At 37.6% G+C, this 21,157-nt stretch overlaps 1 protein-coding gene across 1 annotated transcript in view; it reads left to right on the top strand.

Annotated features, from left to right (window-relative positions):
• LOC144233061 (ceruloplasmin-like) overlaps window positions 1-20,778 on the top strand; it is a 29,521-nt gene extending 8,743 nt beyond the window's left edge. Inside the window, 14 exon segments of the mRNA XM_077765857.1 lie at window positions 481-611; window positions 988-1,128; window positions 1,656-1,867; window positions 3,424-3,574; window positions 4,203-4,415; window positions 5,304-5,511; window positions 6,307-6,446; window positions 8,054-8,182; window positions 10,266-10,372; window positions 11,320-11,521; window positions 14,184-14,323; window positions 16,829-16,991; window positions 17,728-17,891; window positions 20,745-20,778. Coding sequence (XP_077621983.1) covers window positions 481-611; window positions 988-1,128; window positions 1,656-1,867; window positions 3,424-3,574; window positions 4,203-4,415; window positions 5,304-5,511; window positions 6,307-6,446; window positions 8,054-8,182; window positions 10,266-10,372; window positions 11,320-11,521; window positions 14,184-14,323; window positions 16,829-16,987 — 1,933 coding nt within the window. The 3' untranslated portion in view covers window positions 16,988-16,991; window positions 17,728-17,891; window positions 20,745-20,778.
• The last annotated feature ends 379 nt before the right edge of the window (window positions 20,779-21,157 follow it).

Genomic DNA, 21,157 nt, shown 5'->3' with positions numbered 1-21,157 from the left:
CTATCCTGGCTATGAAATTCTATGNTAGGGGACCCAATTTAATTTTATTATAATAAAATTTAAAAATAAGAATGACATCTCTCATCTTAATAGTCTAGCATCTCTGCACATAGTTGTTTAAAAAATAGTGTTTGTTAACTACCTGACTGGAAAAAAAAATATTTTATTCCAGAAGAAAATGTGTAGATAAACTACCAGGTAGACAGACATAGATACTTATATATCCATCCATAGATAAAAGACTGACAAGAAGTCCATGGAAAATGTTGATCACAGTTATATATAGGTAATGAGATTATGAAGATTTAAAAAATTTTTGTCATATTTCTTCTTATTTTTCAAATTTTCTAAAATGAGCATGCATTGCTTTTATAAATAAATTACAAGTACTTTAAAATGGATATATGTAGATTCTTGCCTTCTTTTCACATGATCACTGTTAATTTAAAAGTTTTTTGTGTATCTATTTTCTCTGCACAGTGAATCTCAGGTATATTTTGAAAAAAGCCCAACCAGAATTGGAGGATCTTACAATAAAATAGTTTTCCGTGAATACACAGATGCTTCCTTCCGAACACAGAAGGCGAGAGAAAAGCACCTTGGAATCCTTGGTAAAATTCTATTCATAGTTTGCAGGGCTATAAACACCATTTCCACATATTCTGTGCAATCAAAATAGTATGCACTTCTCACGGTTTTAGAGATTTTAGCTGTCCTCTTATAACCTTAGGAAAACAATACATTCTGATTCATGCAGTTCTAAACTACATTATTTTGTCCCTGTACATCCAATAAGATTAATATATTCACATGATCCAAAGTGACTTTCTAAAAAGACCCTGAATCATCTAGAGCTCTTGCAGTTGGATGCATTTCTGGTTCATGACATCATCTTAATTTGTTCCTAGAAGAAACTTACTCAAGTAACATACCTCACAATTGTGTTTGTGAAAACTGAGGACTTCTACTAATTCTGTTGGTTTCTAGGCCCTGTCATTAAGGCAGAAGTGGGACAGACCATCAAGATCACTTTTTATAACAATGCTTCCCTGCCACTCAGCATTCATCCCCATGGACTACGTTACAACAAGAGCAACGAGGGCTCCTTCTACAAAACACCTGGAGGAGGTAAGTACAGAGCAAGGGAAGCCCAAGCAAGTCATATGCAATAGAATGCTATTTGGAAAATAAAACTCCTCCTGGGGCGCCTGGGTGGCTCAGTCGGTTGAGCCTCCAACTCTTGATTTCCGCTCTTCTCATGATCCCAGGGTCATTGGGATTGAGCCCACAGCAGGCTTTACACTGAGCGTGGAGCCTGCTTGAGATTTTCTGTCTCTGTCTCTCTGCCTCTCTGCCTGCTCATACCAGTGTGTGCATGTACGCTCTATCTCTCAAATTTTAAAAATAAGATAAAAAGAAAATCATAATGATCTTAAGAAAATCATTTTCATAATTTTCTTAAGATCATTATGATTTTCACATCATACCAGCTCTGTGTCCTTATTACGGCAGTAATCCATCTTTAACACCTTTCAACTACCACCCAAGGTGCTACAAGGTGAGCAAGATACGTCTTTGCACACAGAGATCTCATAGTCTAGACTAGGGTACTTCTGGTCCTAGGTCTCTTTTCACAAATATTTGTTTCTCACTAGGTATCCCTCCACCCTCCTCGCATGTAAATCCTGGCATGACATTTGTCTATACATGGGAAGTCCCAAGAGATGTGGGTCCTACCTCCACAGATCCCAACTGCCTGACTTGGTTATACTATTCCTCAGTAAATATGACAATAGACATCAATACTGGCCTTGTAGGGCCTCTGGTCGTGTGCAAAAATGGAAGTCTTGGAAAGGATGGCAAACAGGTGAGTCATGGAACTATGTCCAGATATGCCTTGGTGAGGGGTTGCCTGAGACAGAGCTGCAGGGGAAAAGTAATGTGGCAATGAATTTCTTTTGTGTGCTGATTCTCCCAATTCTATCCATTTCTTAATTCCAGACCTGTATCTTCCTCTGCCCAATGAATACCTACCCTAACTCTTTATCTCACTCTGGACAACCACTCTCTGCCCCTCTCGCCTATAAATCAGCTTTTTTTCTTCTACTCTGTCTCTTAGTTAATGACATCACCCATCCCAGTACTTTGTCAACAACTCCTTTCTCACTTCCAACATTAGTCACCAAACTCCCAATACCCCTGCCTTATTTGAGTCACCATCTCCTCTTTCTGAATTTCTTTAACCTCCTGGCTCCTGTTTCCACTCTCACCCTGCTTCAAATTAGCTCCACATCCCTTCCTTCCAAATCCAGCTATAGCACTCTCCACATGAAAAATCGCTCTGAAGTCTGTTGCTTCAGAAACCAACACATGAGGCCCTGTTGATCCCTCCAAATTCATGAGCCTTCTCTGCCACCCTGCACATGCAATTCTGGCTCCACTACAAAATTAGCTTGCTAGTTCCTGAGGAAGGAAGGCTAATACACATCTCTTTGATTTTGTCCTCTTCCTTTACCTGCTAAAAGGGGAGACATTTTTAAAAGTCAGACTGAAGGTCCCTTCCTGCCCTTCAGACAATATTCGCCAACTAAAGTGGTTTCTACAGGTTACCATAGTTTCTTGTGTATGTTTCTGTTGGATCACTTATCTATGCAATTATATTTACTGGCCTTTCTGTCCCACCAGACTATAAGTTTCTTGAAACCACACACAAGTTTTTTTAATTCTTTTGTTACAACCACAGCCCCTCTCTGACATTGTAGTAGGTGCTCGATAAATGCTTGACAAATGAATTTCCCTTATTCCTTACTCACAATTCAACTAATATCCAATTTCCTTTTTGCATTTATAATTTATAAGGTAATAAAGCCTAATAAATCCCTCCAAATAAATATATGTATAATCGAACATATATTTTCTTTAAAAATGAGATTTAATAGTCATCCATACAATGAAAGTGTTTTAAGTCTCATAATTCTTATAGTACATATAATTTTTCTATCTATCTAAAAATATAAATATGTGTACGTATTTAATTTCTTCAGAAATGGTAAGAATGCAGACTTTCTAGAATTGAAAACATTTTACCTAACTTACTTTCTATAAAGCATCCCATGAAAAGCCACTATACACATCTATGATCATACAGTTCAATTTTATGAAGTTCAGATGTAGGGCTTTGTAAGTTCAGAGTAAAAGCTTTACATGCAAACAGCTGTAGAGAATTTTTAACTTCTTTGTTCTGTGATAAATCCATTCACTGGGATTCATGCCTTTATATAAATGTCCGTAAGTGGATTTTCCAGGATTATACAAATCCCTTTTTATATAGGAAATCCTATGTACAGATCAACTATTTGACTAGACTTTGTATATAGACTATCTATATTTCACACCTATTCTATTTTCTATTCTTATCTACAGAAGGGAAAAGACAAAGAGTTTTACCTGCTTGCCACAATATTTGATGAAAATAAAAGCTATCTCTTAGATGAAAATATCAGAGCCTTCACTACAAAACCTGAAAATGTGGATAAAGAGGATCCAGACTTCCAAGAGTCTAACCAGATGTACTGTAAGGGAACATTCAGTTTACAAGATAAATGCATTAACAGTTGGTTAATTTCACTGAGCCTAAAGAATTTGGGATTGTTTAAGAGAGACAAACATTTTTCCCCCTAGTTTTGGTTACTATGTTTCATGTTTCTTTTAAAGTTAACTTCCCCACACACAAAAAAATTAACAATTAAAATGATTATGTTAAGTTCAGTTTACTAAATATTTAACAATGCCTTTTTGGTGCACTATATTGTTTAGCTATTACTAGATGTGAGACATAAAACTCACGTATTTTTCTACTCCCAAATTAGTGGTGTAGGTGGGTGGAGTGTTTACTGAGTTGGTTAGTTACTTGATTGGTTGGTTGATTGGTTAGTTTTTGAAGACTACAGGTATAGGGGGAAAGGATTGGTCTAGAATCTGGGGACTTGGACTCTGATCTTAACTGCTCTCAATATTAACTTAATGACACTGGACAAGTAATTGCCTCTTTGGCATTAGTTTCCATTCTAAAAAAGGGTTTAACTCAATCTTGAGATTCTTACATGAATGAGCTGCTTTATGATTTGTCCTTCACTGAGTTTCAAGAGATGCCAAGTTACAATAAATTAAATATTCTTTTCTTTGTCACAAATGTCTTATAGCCATAAATGGATACATGTATGGAAATCTGCCTGGACTGGATATGTGCTTAGGAGACAACATTTCATGGCATGTTCTTAGTGTGGGATCAGAAAAAGACTTACATGGAATATATTTTTCAGGAAATACCTTCACTTCCTTAGGATCAAGGGATGACACCATCTCTCTGTTTCCCCACATCTCTCAGACACTTTCTATGACACCAGATTCCTTAGGTAAGTAGTCGATCTTCTCTTTCAGACTGAAACATGTCCGAATTGTGAAAAACAGTGTCTTTACATGCACTGAATATTGTTTGTACAGAAAAAAAAAAATGACCATATGCAAATGATTAAAATACCATTCCCCTGCTCCATTTAATTTATAGGAGCAGTAGTGTATCATTTTCCAGGACATAAAAATAGCCTCCACCTCTCTCAGTTTTCTCTTCCTGGGCACCAGACTCCTTGCTCCTCAAAATCAACCCAGCTCCTCAAAAGCGATGAAGATGCCTTGAAGCATTGAACTTGTTTTTATTCTATTATCTTCTCCATTTCTTACTCTTCTGTTCATTTGTTTCCCAGGCCTTCCTTCTGTTTCTGTCTTCTCTCTGCCTTTGCTCTCTAGGGAAATTTTCTCACTTCAGTGAGGTTGATTGCTGCTGGTAAAATGTTTTTAAAAGGCACCCCCATATCAGAAAATGGTTAGAGGTGTCAGGGCCTAGCCTGATCAACCTATAGAATAATGCTAGTTTCTCCCTTGACCTCTCCCTGCCCCTCTCTGCCCCACCCAGGATTCTCAATCTTCCTTACACTGTTCTGCCTTCTTTAATCCATAGCTCTTATCAGCTTCCAACTATATCAAAGTTACCTGCTGTGTTTATTGCTTATCTCGACAACACCCACCCTGCAATATAAACCCCAAGGACAAGGATTTTTAGCTATTTTGTTCACTGATGTTTAGAACTATGCCTGGCATTGAGAATAAATAAGCATCTGTGAAATTAATGAAAAAAAATAAGTAGACTGTCTTACTATATTTCATTTGGGGGTTTATATCTTATAGATGACTTCACAGAGAAATCCGAATGCAGAGCTTTACCCACTCTTCTTACTTGCCTCCAGGAACTTTTAATGTGGTTTGCATGACAACAGAGCACTATCTAGGAGGCATGAAGCATAAATACCACGTGAGGCAGTGTTCGAAGCCAAGCCCTGATCAAACACAGTATGAGGAAGAGAAAACCATTTATATCGCAGCTGAGGAAATTGTGTGGGATTATTCTCCCAGCAGGAAGTGGGAGAAAGAACTGCAGCATTTACAAGGAAAGAAGTATGGCCCTACCTTCCATCTCAAACCGGGAAGGGTTCATTCCAGAGTCCTCCACCTTTTCTTTTTCAGTCTTTCACACATGTGCCTGTGTGTGCACGCATTGTGTATTTGCCTGGTGTGCCTTGTGCATTTGGCGTGCATGTGTGTGATGGGTGTGTCTGCGGGGTATGTATGAGGCATGCATGTGCTTAGGATGCGTTCCACTACAAATAAACTTCACAGAGTATCCGTGTGCCATTCCTTCAATTATAAGTGGCTTCAAATCTTCCTAAATATCTGCATCGCTTACTTCTATGCTCTGTTTCTTCCTGTCTTTCTTTTCATTTCTTGCTTCCGATCTTCCTCAGGTGTGTTACCAGTCAATCTCCTCATGCTGAGGTGTCATGAATGTGACTTCAACTACATTTAACACTTGGCATCAGGCAGATTTCCTTTCTGTCTTCATTTGTTTCTGTCAATCTTTCTTCTTCTGGGAACCTCAAACCGAAGACTCATTTGTGTGTGTGTGTGTGTAAAATTTGATTTCTTTCTCTGACTTTCACTTCTACTATTTATTCATTTATCGAAACTAAAATTTCATACTGAAAATATGTTTTAAAGTAGAGTGAATAACCAACAATCTTACCAGAACTGATATTTTTTAAGAAGAATTACTTTCCATGGTGAAGTAGCCTCTAGACATTAATCAATCGTGTTATTTCAATAAGGAGTCCTTCCACATGAGAATTAGTCTAATTTAATTGTTAAATTAACTAACTTGGCTTTTTTTTTGTTTTTGTTTCTATTTCCATAAAGCAAAACAAACATATATTTGGATAAAACTGGGACATATCTTGGGTCCAAATACAAGAAAGTCATATACCGTCAGTATGAGGATATCACATTTACGAATCAAACAAAAAGAAATGAAGATGAAAAACATCTGGGTATACTAGGTATTAACACATGATATTCTTGTCCTCAGTCACTAGAGATTGTTGTACACATGGAGGATATCGTTAACCTTTATCTTGACAGAGGAAAATGCCTATAACTCAACCTCTAACTTGTTTGTTGGTAGGCACTTTTTGAATCAAGCAAATTGATTGAAGTGTTATTTCATAGAAAATGAAGAGACCATAGAAAATTAATGTGGTTAGTTTCAGATTACCTGGCTTCTTACCCTCAGAACTCATGAATTCTAGAGAGACCTTACAAATAGCCTTTGGAGAGTATTTCACTGATATTAAACTGTTGCCCAGAAGCTCTACTATAGTGAGGAAAGGGCCTCTTTGTTTAAGTGTTTAACTTAAACACTTAAAGTGTTAATATTTAGTTTCATCTTCTGTCCAAGAGTGAGGAAAATTACAGCCCTTTCTTCTACCCTTGACAGGTAAGTTAAGAAAATTATAAGTCACCCCAAAGCACCTGCATGTAATATTTCCCTAAGTCACACAGCATTTCCAGAGGTCATATGATGTTTTCATATGTCAAATGACATTTCCATATGTTGCACAGTATTTCCAGAAGTCACATGGCATTTCCATATTCCCAAATTTTATTCGGGTCTTGATATCTGTGTGTCTGTCTACTGGAGGCTATTTTCTGGTGTGGGACCCTCTGAAGATGGGTTTACATGCAGTTGGAGAAAATCTTACTCTCCTTGGCTTCTCCTTGGCCTCATGAACTTCCCCATTTGTGGCCCCAAGAAAGAGGTCTATGCTACCCAGTTCCTACTGTTACTGGGTGGGCTCCTATCTTTAGTAACAGCAGAATGTTAGTTTTCACTAGGATTCTGGATGAGTGCATCAAGATAAATAATACAGTATGACCCTCTAGATTCCATTATTATTTATAAAAAGAAAAAAAGGAAAACACTTTATGGAAAAGGGAAAACAAGCATAGTGTTTGGAAAGGTGGACCAGCCAAGGGGACAAACCGAAGATGTCTCTGCTACCATCTAGTGTCCACCAGATGTCTTCAGGGCTCTGATTGCACTTAATTATAGCACAAGTTCAAAGAGAATTCTTACTGCTTAGTTAATCTCAAAACCAGAATTTTTAGTCACTGATATAATCCACTCTAAATAGAAAGAAGTTTTAAAAAAACTTTTTTTTACCTCCAGTTCTTGACCTGGATGGAAGGGAGAGAGAGTATAATGAAGGGGTCTTCGGTCTGTGAGAAAAAAAAAAATCACCCTTCGCCAATAAAAAGGCCTTCAGCTTCTCCTAATTCTCCACTAAAGGGCGGAAAGAATAAAAGGTTTAAATGATAAGGTTTGTCAAGAAGAATGTAAAGATTTCACATCTAAATTGTGTGTTTTCGTAGGCATTAACTGATGCTCACCAAAGTAAGTTTTCTAGAGACTTATATTTTCCAGGCAAAGCCATGTTTCATAAATCAGCAATGATCTATTTGTTAAAAGTGTGTTTTATTTGGCTCCATGTTAAGGAAAAAAGATAAAAATAAGTCCCTGTATAAATACAGGGACAGATGACTCATAATTTAAAATAAATAACAACTTATTATAACATTATAACATTTTCCTTTTTATATTCCCTAGGTCCTATAATATTTCTCACTCCTGGTCAAAAACTCCAAATTATCTTTAAAAATGAAGCCTCGAGACCATATTCAATTCATGCTCATGGAGTGAAAACAAACTATTCCACTGTTGTTCCAACTCAACCAGGTAACTGCTTTGGGAAAGAGAAAAGCTTCAAAGCTTTTATGCAGGGCTATGTGCTAATATTCTTTCTTAAATATCAGTGTAGTTCTAGATGAGAGAGACCAGGGGACTAGTAAGAATGGTCTAAAGTAGTTGAGGAGCAAGTTCCTTTTACAAGTCTTGAGTTTGCCTCCAGGATGGGTACCATGGAAAAACTCCCCATTTTATACAATTCTTTCCTAGAACCACCTTCCTCCCCCATTCTCTACCTGTCTTGCTGCTTGGTATTCTTACACTGTGCTCCATCTCTCCAATTCAAGTGCTCAAGTAGGAGTTGAGTATAAGATGCAGCATGTGAGGGGCGCCTGGGTGGCTTAGTCGGTTAAGCGTCCGACTTTCGCTTAGGTCATGATCTCGCGGTTCGTGGGTTCGAGCCCCGCGTCGGGCTCTGTGCTGACTGCCAGCTCGGAGCCTGAAGCCTGTTTCAGTCTGTGACTCCCTCTCTCTCTGACCCTCCCTGCTCGCGCTGTCTCTCTCTCTCTCTCTCCTAGAAATAAATAAAACGTTAAAAAAAAAAAAAAAAAAAAGATGCAGCATGTGAAGGAGGGAGCAAGGGAGAGACTTGAACCACTGAGAAGTAATGAACATCATGTATTAACATTCCTATGGCATCATCATTATACAGCATTCCATTCCACATGCCTCACGTGAAAACAAATGCTTTTTAATATAAATGTTCAGGGAGCAGACTCTGAAATGAAAATCTGTGTGCAGATAGTGCTCTTGGGATCAAAGGCAATGGAAAGAAAGACAAAGAAACAGAATTGGGCAGAAGTTAAGCAGAGAAGCAGCCTCAAAAGAAATCACAGCCAACCTAGAAGTTCTGAAGATAGGGTGGCATTCAGCTGTTCTGAAGTGGGGTGAGAAAACTGGGCCTTTCTGTCCCTGTATCTGGCATTGCATGCAAGCTTGGGTGAGGTGGCTCTTTTCCCCCAAGGCTATCCTGATGGGGGTGGGCAGCCTGTGGAGCAAAGTTTCCTTCATTCTTAAAGAGGAATCTGAGTGAGGCCTCTGGAATGTCTACCAAAGTTGCTTATCAAAACAAGTAGTTCAGGGAATTGAGTGTATCAACAAAACAGTCAGATTGAGAAAGGGAAGATATGTGGTACAGAGGGATGAAAGACAGATTTTGATGGTGAGTGGAATATTCCCTTTCGATTTTAAAAAAGAGACGGTCCCATTGTGGTGTCAACATCAATCTCCTATCAAGGGAGTTTGCAAGTCAGCGCTCTGTGCTCATTAGTCAGAGAAGGATCAAATTATGTACATTCCACAAACACTTCTGAGTACCTGCTGTGCCCAGGCAGTCTGTGGTGCTTTGGAAGGGGAAAGTTGGTACTAAGTAGATTGATTGTTAAAGATTTGGAAGCAGAGAGGCTAGGGATAGGAGTGGAGATGCTTGGAAAAATTAATTTAAGCCTCTGAGAGTGGGAGATGCAAGATTATTCAGCAAGGGGCAGGGGTGGGAAGAGGTGTCCAAAAGAACTTTTCTGAAATAGGCAAGAATATAGGATTCAGATTCAGTAGGGCTAATGCAAATGCTTTGGGAGCAGGGAAGAGCCACATTTGATCTATAAATTGGAAGGTTCAGGGCTGGAATTCAAAATAAGTCTGTCACATTTCAACCCCCGAGTTATCTTTACTACAGTAAATATTTGTTAAATGAATGAATTAGATATTTAATGACTACCATTTTTCAATGGCAAAATCACTATAAGGTTTTGCTTCATAACCCTGAGAACATAATGGCTAGCAGTGATGGTTACATCAACTTCACCCTGTGGCCCAAGTAATGCAACATCAGTGGCTTCATTTTGCACCTTCTTGTCTAATCCCTAAATTCCCATTTTATGTGCATGAGAAAATAGAAGCTCAGAAAGTGTAAACACATTGGCTAACACCAAAACGACAGTAGATCAGGAATGGAAAACTAGGACTACACTCCCTAATATTTGTGTAGCTTTAGGATTTGCTCATTATCTGGTTTCCCACAAAAACATGTGCTTTGAAAGATTCTGTTTATATACACCATATTTGTCTATTTTAGGAGAGATCCAAACATACGTTTGGCAGATTCCTGAAAGAGCTGGTCCTGCCTCAGAGGACTTTGAGTGCATACCTTGGTTTTATTATTCAACTGTGGACGTGGTTAAGGTAAACTTCAAATCAAGTCATGGTTTTCCTCTTATCTCCTCTTAGAAATTATAATGGAAGAAAGAAGGAGTTTATTTGTGTTTTTAAAAAAATCTTAGTTCTATGTAATCTTTCTTTTTTAAGTAACCTAAATGCTGTTCAGCTTTTCTTCTACACAGTTTTGCATTTTACAAGCGCAAAATCATTGCATTATGATTACTTAGATTCATGATACTTTCCCAAATGGCACTGTGAGTTGAAAATACAATAATATCCTCTTTGTTTCATTGAATAGGATTTAGATCACAGACAACAAAGTATGGAATTTAAAATTCTCTGATTTAATGAGAAATAAGCACATACACATGTATATTTTTTTAAAAAACCATCAACTCTGGAGTTCAGTTTATTTGCATTTAACAGCAACAACAACAAAAGTTTCCTCTCCAGACTTTTAGTTATTTTGGCCCTCTCTCTGCCTAGCACAAGAATCTACACAAACATTCAACCCCAAACCAAAATGAGTATAAACAAACCAAGGCTCCCAGCCACAAACAGCTGTAGGGGCAGAAGCATCACAGGAGAAAGGGTCCAAGACCTTTAGACTCCGCTGCCAACCAACTCCAATGCCAAGAAATTCTAATTAAAATCAAAGCCTGGGTTTTTTTTTTTTTTTAATTAAAATTTTAAAAGGAGAGCTAAATCCACTGAGGAATGTGTCTGAAATCCCTTTCAGGAGTTAGCTATTCTCTTTAGATTTCAACTCGAATGAGTAGGATGACAATTTTTCCTTAATCAAGAATTTAACATGTCAAACATTTTACTCCTTACTCTCAGACTTAGAATCCTAATAACTAAAAACTCAGCATCTGACCTCCCTAGAACTAACCCTTGATTCTACTCGTTTCACTGGTTGGGGGAAATTTTTAGTTCTGGACATAGTTAATAATGTTGCTTTACCTCTTCAGGATCTTAACAGTGGACTGCTAGGCCCTTTGATAGTATGTCGCAAAAACACCAAAGCCAGCTTGGTTCACCGTGTTCTCCACTTCATGATTTTTGATGAGAACAGATCCTGGTACTTTGAAGAAAATGTCAGAACCTATTCTTCGGAACCAAACGAAGTAGACAGAAATGATGACACTTTTATTCTCAGCAACAAAATGCACGGTAATGTCCACTCGCTGACTTATCATCTGTGGCCCATAGGTTGTTCTCCACAAAGGAACAAATGAAGGTTCACAGTTGTCAAAACTCAGCCCTTCAGAGAAGACAGTCACATAGAGCTGTTACGTAGATCATGTGGACCAGGGGTTGGCAAACTTTTTAAAGAAATGGCCAGATACTAAAGAATTTATGCTTGTAAACCATACAGTCTCTACCATAAGCTACTTTCTACTCTGCCATGGAGCACAAAGTCACCTGTAGACAGGACGTCAATAAATGGATATGGCTATGAGCCAGTAAAACTTCGTTTATGGACACTGAAATTTATATATCATATAATTTTCACATGTCAGGAAATGGTTTTTTGTTTTGTTTTTCAACCATTTAGAAATTTAAACCCATTACTCATGGGCCATAGAAAAACAGGCAGTGAGTGGGCTGGGTCTGGCCTAAGGGCTGTAGACTTAACAGCGTGGAAAATTCCAGTGCCTCTGGAGCCATGTGGGCAGGTTATATAAAACCAAGAATACCAGCTATAATTTCTGGAAGGCTTTGCTACCCACTTTTCTAAGTATTTTACAGGGATGAACACAGGAAGAGGTGGGGCTTGAAGCACACTGGAAAGAACATGGCCCCACCTGATTTTCCCACCAGGCAGAAAGTTTAAAACACCCCACACTCATCAGCCAAAATTCTTCTATAGTTTGATTGTGATTAGGCATGTCCAGTTTATGTCCTTCCTCCCATCTAGAATCATAGTAATGAGACAATTATTCACATAAAAAGCACATACACAGTCTCAGACTCCTGGCCCCAGTCCTTCCACCTGAGGCAACTCTGGGGTAAGACTAGATAAGGGATTCTCACGTAAGGCAAACCCAAATGTGATCTTTTTCAACTTCTTCATTTCCCCCCGCCCAAGACATATATAGTAAATTTAAAATTAACTCAGGGACTGAAGCCTTGCCACCCATAATCTTTTAATAAGACTCATAAAGAGCGTGGAGTGTCCTGCTGAGAGCTAAGGACCATGAGATGAGGCAGCTTCTGCCAAGTTGTTCACAGCATAGGGGCAGCAGACTTGTGCATTGTTACAATGCAAGGTGGATGTTGGGGGCTGCTATAACAGAAATAGAAACACAGTGCTGTGTTTTAAACTCCTATTTGGAAGAAGGCTTCATTAAAGGGAGGGGAATTTCAAGTCGAGTATTTAAAGATGCATGGTAATCTGTCGAGTAGAAAGGGAGGGGAATGACATTCCATGTATATGCAAGAATGAGGACTAAGATAGAAAGAAAAGAAAAAGCCAACACGATTGTGCAAGACCTTGAATAGCCTGTTAGGAATTTAGACTCCATCTAAATTGGGGTTTCTCGAGCTTGCCACTATTCATGTTATCACTCTGATAACTACTGTGGGGGGAGGCTGTCCTGGTATCGCGAGATGTTTAGCAGCATCCATAGTCTCTGCCCCTAGGGAGCCAATAACACCTTCCCACAAGTTGTGAGGGAATAATAGGAATCGATGTGTACCATAGGGACGGCTCTGGCAGTCAGCTAGGCATGTGTCTTCCAGGTGCAGTCCATGGACCAGCAGCAGCAGCATCGCTTGGGAGCTCATTAGAAATGCAGAATTTCAGGCTAAACAGACCTAGTAAATCATAGTCTGAATTTTAACAAGATAGGGCACGCCACATACACATTAAAGTCTGAGAAGCACTGTCTAAAGCAGAGTCCCTAGTTGTTTCTAGAGCATCCCTCTATCAGCTAAAAGTATTAGAACCCAAGCCTCCATGGAAATCTGGTTATAAATTCTATATTTGGTACCATTGTATCAAAGCATTTTTGGCATTTCAAAAGATGAACACAAAATAAAACGGTAAAAAGGAGGATATAAAATACATATATATACATATAACATATATAACTAAATTAATATTTTCTTCCTATTACCCTTTGGAAATGACACCTATAGAGGATTAGACAGAGGGAAAGACAAAAGGCCTGGATTTCAGCCAATGGACATTCTAGTCATACTAGTGATGGAGCACAAAAGTCTGACTTAGAATAGTTAAAGAGGAACGTACTTAATTTCAAAGCATCTTGTGATCACCTTAAATGTGCTCTAAATATGTAGACATCTTTAAGTACCCATCAATTTAAGTATTCTTAGTTGTGAAATATTCTAGTTCAAACTAATTAGGTTAAATCAAAGGCAATGCCTCATTTCCTCAGGCAAAGAAAACTGGTTAGACTCATCTATGAATGGATGGCTTGGTCATGTGTAACATGTTCTTTAGGCTGACTTTAAAATCCTCATGGCCTCTGAAAACAGCCATGATACTTCTATGAGGTGTTTTTAAAAGAAGCCTACATTGGGGCGCCTGGGTGGCTCAGTCAGTTAAGCCTCCGACTTCAGCTCAGGTCATGACCTCAGGGTTCATGGGTTTGAGCCCCGCATCGGGCTCTGTGCTGACTGCCAGCTCAGAGCCTGGAGCCTGTTTCAGATTCTGTGTCTCCCTCTCTCTCTCTGACCCTCCCCTGCTCACTCTGTCTCGCTTTCTCTCTCAGAAATAAATAAAAACATTAAAAAATTAAAAAATAATAAAAGAAGCCTACATTATTTAAAACCTTTGTTGAATATAATAAATTGTGTCCCTCCACAGCAATTAATGGAATGATGTATGGAAACAACCAAGGTCTGACGTTCCATGTTGGGGATGAAGTGAATTGGTATCTGATTGGCATGGGGGGCGTATTTGACCTGCACACGGTTCACTTTCATGGCCACAGCTTTCAATACACGGTAAGAGTCCTAGACAGCTTGATTTAATTATTGCGTCTGAGAAAGTAGTTATCGGGGCAGCATATTAGGATGACAAGACTAGAAAGGAAATGACCAAACCAGAATGGAAGTTCAATACCTACAATTTATACTATATCACATGCACGTAAATAGTTATACATTCAGCTCTTTGTGTCCTGTGAACACTCAGCAAATGCTTGTGAATGGATGAAGTGCATTTATCACTCTACTCTGGTGTTACATGGTAGGTAAATAACACTTCTATAACCACCTTTAGTTTCACCCTTTCTAACCCAACTTTTTTTCAAACCCTTAGTAACGTGAAAGAAAAACACTTTGAACACTCATACACATCACATTTTCTCTCTCTCTGTCTCTCTCTTTATTTTTCCCAACCAAAGTTAAGGTAAATAGCGAACATCAAGGCTCTTCACCCTTAAATACTAAAGCCATGTGCATCCTAAGACTAAGAAGAATCTTTGCTCCACCACAATGACATTATCACACCCCCAAGGTTAACATTAATTCAATAGTATAAGCTAACATATGATCCATCCAAATATCCCCAATAGTCCACAATATGTTCTTTATAACTGTTTTTTTTTAAACCAGGATCTAATTATTTATACATAGCATTTGGTTGTCATTGTCTTATCTTTCCTAAAAGAAGAGACCTTCATTGTGTTTCTCAGTTCTTCATGTCATTTCATCTTTGAAGGGTCCAGGCCATTTTCATAAAATGTCCCATATTCTACCTTGGTCTGATGGTTTCCTCACAATTGGATCCATGGTAAACATTCTTGACATGAACACTATACAGGCGATATTATATGCTTTCCAGGCATCATATCAAGAGGTGCATGATGTCAATAGGGGATGACATTGATGAGACTTGTTTGATAACTTTATTAAGGTGACGCCTACCGTTTCTCTCCATTTTAAAAGTATCATCTGGGGGCACCTAGGTGGCTTATCTATTAAGCACCTGACCTCGGATCAGGTCATGATCTCATGTTCGTGGGTTCGAGCCCCACATCGGGCTCTGTGCTGACAGCTGGGAGCCTGGAGCCTGCTTTGGATTCTCTGTCTCCCTCTCTCTCTTCCCCTCCCCTGCTCACACTCGGTCTCTCTCTTTCTCTCTCAAAAATAAATAAACATCAAAAAATAAAAATATCATCTTCCTCTTGTAGTTAATAAGTAATCTGTGAAGTGATTTTTTTAGACATATTTTATTCTCCAACTATATTTCACCTTGTAGCTTTAAGATGATTCTTGCTGGAATCAATTTTTACAGTGAGAGTTATAAGTGGTAACTTTCTAGGTCTATCATTCTTTTAGCATTTGTTATGAAAATAAAAATGTGGAATTAGGTGATAATTGACTTTATGGTAACTTTTTCTTTTATATAATTATCTCCATCTTTTTCTACTTTACATAGTCTTAGTCTCTTTATAGCTCTGTCACAATTGCTTTTTCCCACCCAACAAGTCATACTCTTTACAATTGTTTCTTTACTGACCACTTTTGCCTGGTCATTTCTCTAATTTATTACATTTTGAGTTTTATCCTTTCCCTTTTCAGTGTTCAAATCAGCATCCTTTATTTGCTTAAGGAGAATTTTCTTTATCTCTTCATCCTAATCCTTTTTATAAACATTAATGTACAATTGAGGGCTAATTATGCATTTGACACCACAAATATTTAGTTCCACCACTTGACATAACACAGTCCATTTTTTGGCATTGATAAAAGTTTCAGATAAAGCTTTCCTGGATTCTAGATGTGTATCATGTTCATAGTTTCTTTATTGCTCAGGGCCTATCAGACAAATTAAATGAATGTGCATGACTTGATTTGCACAAAGCTTTATTGGTGTGCTTTCTTTTCTGTTCTTTAATGAACAAATTTATTCCTCTCAAACTTATTTGTTTTGGCTTTAAAGCTATTTTTTTTAATTCTAGGAGATTTTATATGACATAGTAGACAGAATAATATAATGAATTCCTTTCCTCAGTACCTACCCCCAACAATCATGACCTTTTTGTACTTCATCTACATTCCCCATATTTTTGAAGGAAAAGCCTGGATATTAGGATTGTTATTCATAACTTCCTGTAGCCCTGAGTTTTCCTGATTAGCTACATTTCAAGGAATGATCATCATGTCACTAGTGTCCTTAGTTAGAAACATTTCTGTTAAAACTTCTGGGATTTGTAAGACCAGATATTGTCTGAAATCTAGAGCATTCTTCTGCAGGAAATGCTGACAAGGTTTCTAACAGATAATGACATGAGGTCCCTTTAGAGTGAGATATTTCTCTGTGGCCTGTCCCTGAAATGTTCTCAGACTTACTTTTCCTCTAAACCCTCAATTGTACTCAGAAGAGAAATGCAGTGTCACCTAATAATTTCTTGTCATCTAACAAAGTCCATTAGAATTGATAAAATGTGTAAGTGACTAATCTCTTTTATAAGTTATTTAATGGTGTTTTGTCTCCTTATTGAGGATGCGGGACTGTATCTCTCTGATGTTTATGACCTTCCTCCTGGAGTATATCAGACTGTAAAGATGTATCCAAGAGATGTTGGAACCTGGTTATTTCATTGCCATGTTAGTGAGCACATTGAGGATGGAATGGAAAGCACTTATACTGTAATCAGATGAAAAGGTAACCCAAATTAATTTGAAGTGATCATATTTAAATAAATTCTATGTTTATATAAAGATATCCACTGAATATTTCCATGATGTGAAATGCTACTCATTCATTCAAAGGTTACTGTTTTTAGATGACCAAAAAACTCTGGTTTTATCTTATTTCTCAAGCTTAGGTAACTATTTCTGATCTGATAAAAGATACTCTAGAGTTAAATATATTATTTCCAGATTCATGTAATATATGCATAAGGATTTGAACAATTTATAGAATACTAAACAAAACTGATTATTGAGCTTATGAAGATATCTAAGCTTGCTAATAATCAAAATCACCTAAAAATTGCTTTTAAACAACAGTAAGATACATTGAATAAGGAAGCTATTGATTAGGCAAATATTTCTTTTTTCTAAGGTAATATTGATAACAGTCTGGTGAGATGAGTACATTGCATATACTTTGGTATAAATGTGAAGGGTTTCCACAGCTCTTGAAAGAAACTAATGATTATATATTATTTCATATTCCAGTGATACTTTATTTCTTCTCATTCCCGTATTCCATTTCTCCAACACATTTTACTAGTAACTTAAGGATGAAAATATTATCTTTGTTTCTGAGATTTTCATCAGCTCCTTGGTTACTTAAGCCATCCACGAAGTCATTACCCTTTGGTCTTTTGATACAATTATTGTAATATTTTGACTCAGTTACTTCTGAGAACGTTATGAAACTTTCTTTTCCACAGCATAAACATCTTTCTGATATGAAGATAAGTCAATGAGCAGAGCTAAAGTGGCTGAAGAAGAAATATCAGCGATGGAAGAATCTAGATGGGCCTGACTGAAGACTTTCATGGCAATCTACTAGGAAAACTGGCTGGAAATAAATTGTTTTTGACCAACTTTGTGTGTGAGCTGCTTCCTCTTTTTGTAAGCTGTACCACTGGAGCAAAGTCTGTAGTGGTGTAACAAGGCTTTCAACACATAGCAGTGGGCTTGGTCAAGAGGAACAAAGACAGTGGCTACAAACCGAAGTCTAGCTCAATTAAAAAAAAAAAAAAAGAATACAATATCCAGCACTAAACTGCAGTATTTGCAAACATCCAAAAAAAAAAAAAAATGAAGTTCTCATAACATAGGTGAGAATTTGAATCGGTCTTTAAAATACAAATCCATGTGTTATTGGAATACTGCAGGTTACAGAATGTATAAGTGCCAGTTTTCCAGAACCAAGAATAAGGACTCATGCTCTGACCTTGTATCTCGCGATATTAACATTTGAGATATGGTCTGCTACAAGTAACAGAAGACCCAGCTAAAAGAGGATTATCAATGGTGTTTCTCTCAGATTTTTAAGAAAGTTGGGAGACAGGTGGCTGCTAGGGTTGGCTTAGCAACTTGATGATAAAAGGGCCAGTGTCTTTAATGCCTTTAGCCTTTCCCTCATGACTGTTGCCTCACAGTTGCAAGATGGGTGCTGCAACTCTGAATATTACATCCACATTGAAGGCAGGCAAGAAGAAAAAAAGAGTAATACTGACCACATTGTCTCCTTTTATCAGGAAAGTAAAATCTTCTGAAGAGACCCAGCTAACTTCTTCCAGTGTGTCGTTGGTCAAACCCCTATTACCTGTCTACTCCTTACTGCGATGAAGGCTGGAAAAAAGTTTTTGTAGCCTTTGTAGGGAAAGAACAGGAAGAAGGGACTAGAAATGTCCTGTGCGTTGGCTAAGAAACAGTTTATACCTTAGACAATAACTAAGAATATTTGAAATCAGGAATTGGTGAAATAAAAGAATTGAAAGTGAGAATTGAAACCAAAACCAAACTTTTCATTCCTTTTACTTTTGAACTTCTTAACTTCATAAGAAATATATAAACATCTGGAGTCTTATCAATCTTATCATTTTGCCCCCAAAATACTCCAACTTGTGTCTCCAGAAAAGTACTTTTAAAAGTTATTATGCTAATAATGCAATTATAACATTGGATATAAGTAATAATACTACTTCACTCTCTGCTGTTGAAACCAACTAGAACCTGTAAAATATGGATGCAACTAGCCCTTCCCCTCTTCCCCACAATAAGCATCCAAGTCTGAAAATTTTAAAGGTATTGCTGATAAAACTACACTATTCTTTAAGAAATTATTAAAGATGTTGCCCAAATTTCACCAAAAATAATGCTTAATTCATCCACTCATTCACTTAAGAGCACAATCCTAGACTTTGGTATTCAACAATGGACAGGAGTCATAGTCTAGTAAAATAAACTATAATTTAATGGATACATGAAGTGGGATTTTGTAATTGGAGTTGAATGGAAAGGTCCTCAACTGCATGCATTCTTAATAGGAAGAGTCAAAGACTAAAAATGCATCAGTGGGATATGTCTCCTGCACAACTATTGAAAGATGCTTTCATTGTAGTGATGAGTACTCATTATTTCAACAGAAATATTGTTAGTGCAAAAAAAAAAAAAACAAAAAAATAAGGAATATGCTTTAAGAATATATACTCTTTTGGTAAAGTTCTATACTTACCAAGAAATTTTCTTTCCATAGTTTGATTTTCTAAGTAGATTTATAAGCAAAATTTTTAAAAACCTCAATAATAAATGAAGTGCTTGGCTGGCTTAGTCAGTACAGCATGTGACTCTTGATCTCAAGGTGGTGAGGTCAAGCCCCATGCTGAGCACAGAGATTACCAAAAAAACAAAAAACAAACCAAAAAAACCCCACAACAACAACAACAACAAAACAAGCCAATAATATATACCAATCCTTCTTTACTTTTAAATGAATGAATTACCGCATTGATTTATCTCTCCAAGTTTGTTTCCAATCAATGAGCCCTATAAACCTAGTCATCTTTTTGTCAACTGACACAATGAAGTTTCTAAATCTGCCAACTGCCAACCAAACCCTGGCCAGAGAGACTGGAAGGTCCAGCCCAACATGGTCTGGGGCCATGCTCTAATGTCTTCAGGATCACAGTGCATCTCTGGGTCAAGCAGGCCTATACTTGAATTCCATCCATTCCACTTACTAGCTATGGGGTCTTCAGCAAGGTATAAAATCTCTCTTATCCATAGTTTCCTCATCTATAAAGTGAAGATGATGATGATGATGATGATATCTATCTGTGGTATTCTGTAAGCAAAATAATGGCCCTTCAAAGATGTACTCATCCTAATCCCCAGAACCTATGAGTATGTTACCTTACACGGCAAAGGTGAATTAAGGTTGCTAATCAACTAAACTTAAGATAGGAAGTTATTCAGGGTTATCATGGTGGGTCCTTAATAATAGACTAGAGACACAGAAGAGAAGGTCGGATGTGATGCAATGTAAGGACTCATCCTGCCATTGTTGGCTTTGAAAATGGAAGGGGGCCTGAGCCAAGGAATGTGGGCAACCCCTAAAAGCTGGAGCAGGCTAGGAAAGGGTTCTCCTCTAGAGACTCCAAAAAGGAATGCAGCCCCACTGACCCCTTGATTTTAGCCCAATGATACAGATGTCTGATTTCTGACATATAGGACAGTAAGATATTAAATTTATGTTGTTTTAAGCCACTGAGTTTGTGGTGATTTATTAAAGCAGCAATAAAAAAACTAATATGTCTACCTAATTGGTTGTTTTGAGGATTAAATGAGATAAAATTTATAAAGCTCTTGGCACTGTGCTGGCATACAGTCATCATCTAATAAATGTTAGTGACTGTTATTATAGTTAACATTTATTCATCCTTTCCATTTTTATTAGGCTGTATGTCAACCACAATGTTGAATGCATAGGATTCAACACAAAACAAAGCACAGTCATTGGTCCGCAAGAAAGCCCAGTCTAATTGAGGAGACAGTCACATAAACAGATGATTCCGGTAAGAAATATGTATTCATCATGTTTTAAATTTTTAATATTTTATGATGCTTTGACATCTTTGAGGGATCTTGCTAGCTGGGAAAAGACCATCCCTCCCAGACCTAGTTAATTCATAGAGATAGTGAACAGCTTGTAGATGAGCCAGAATTTCATATGCAAACCATCCTCTCCCAGATTCCGTACCCTCAGCCACCTCCTTTATCTAACTCACACACCAAGGCCATATTTCCTCTGCCTTAAATCAATCCGAGCCAAGTACCAGACAACTAGAGACAGTTCCTATGCCCCAAAGC

Source organism: Crocuta crocuta, unplaced genomic scaffold, assembly GCF_008692635.1.
Source record: "Crocuta crocuta isolate KB4526 unplaced genomic scaffold, BGI_CrCroc_1.0 scaffold54, whole genome shotgun sequence".
Lineage (NCBI taxonomy): Eukaryota > Metazoa > Chordata > Mammalia > Carnivora > Hyaenidae > Crocuta > Crocuta crocuta.
Note: the sequence above shows the minus strand (reverse complement) of the source record. Positions and strands in the feature narration are given on the sequence as shown.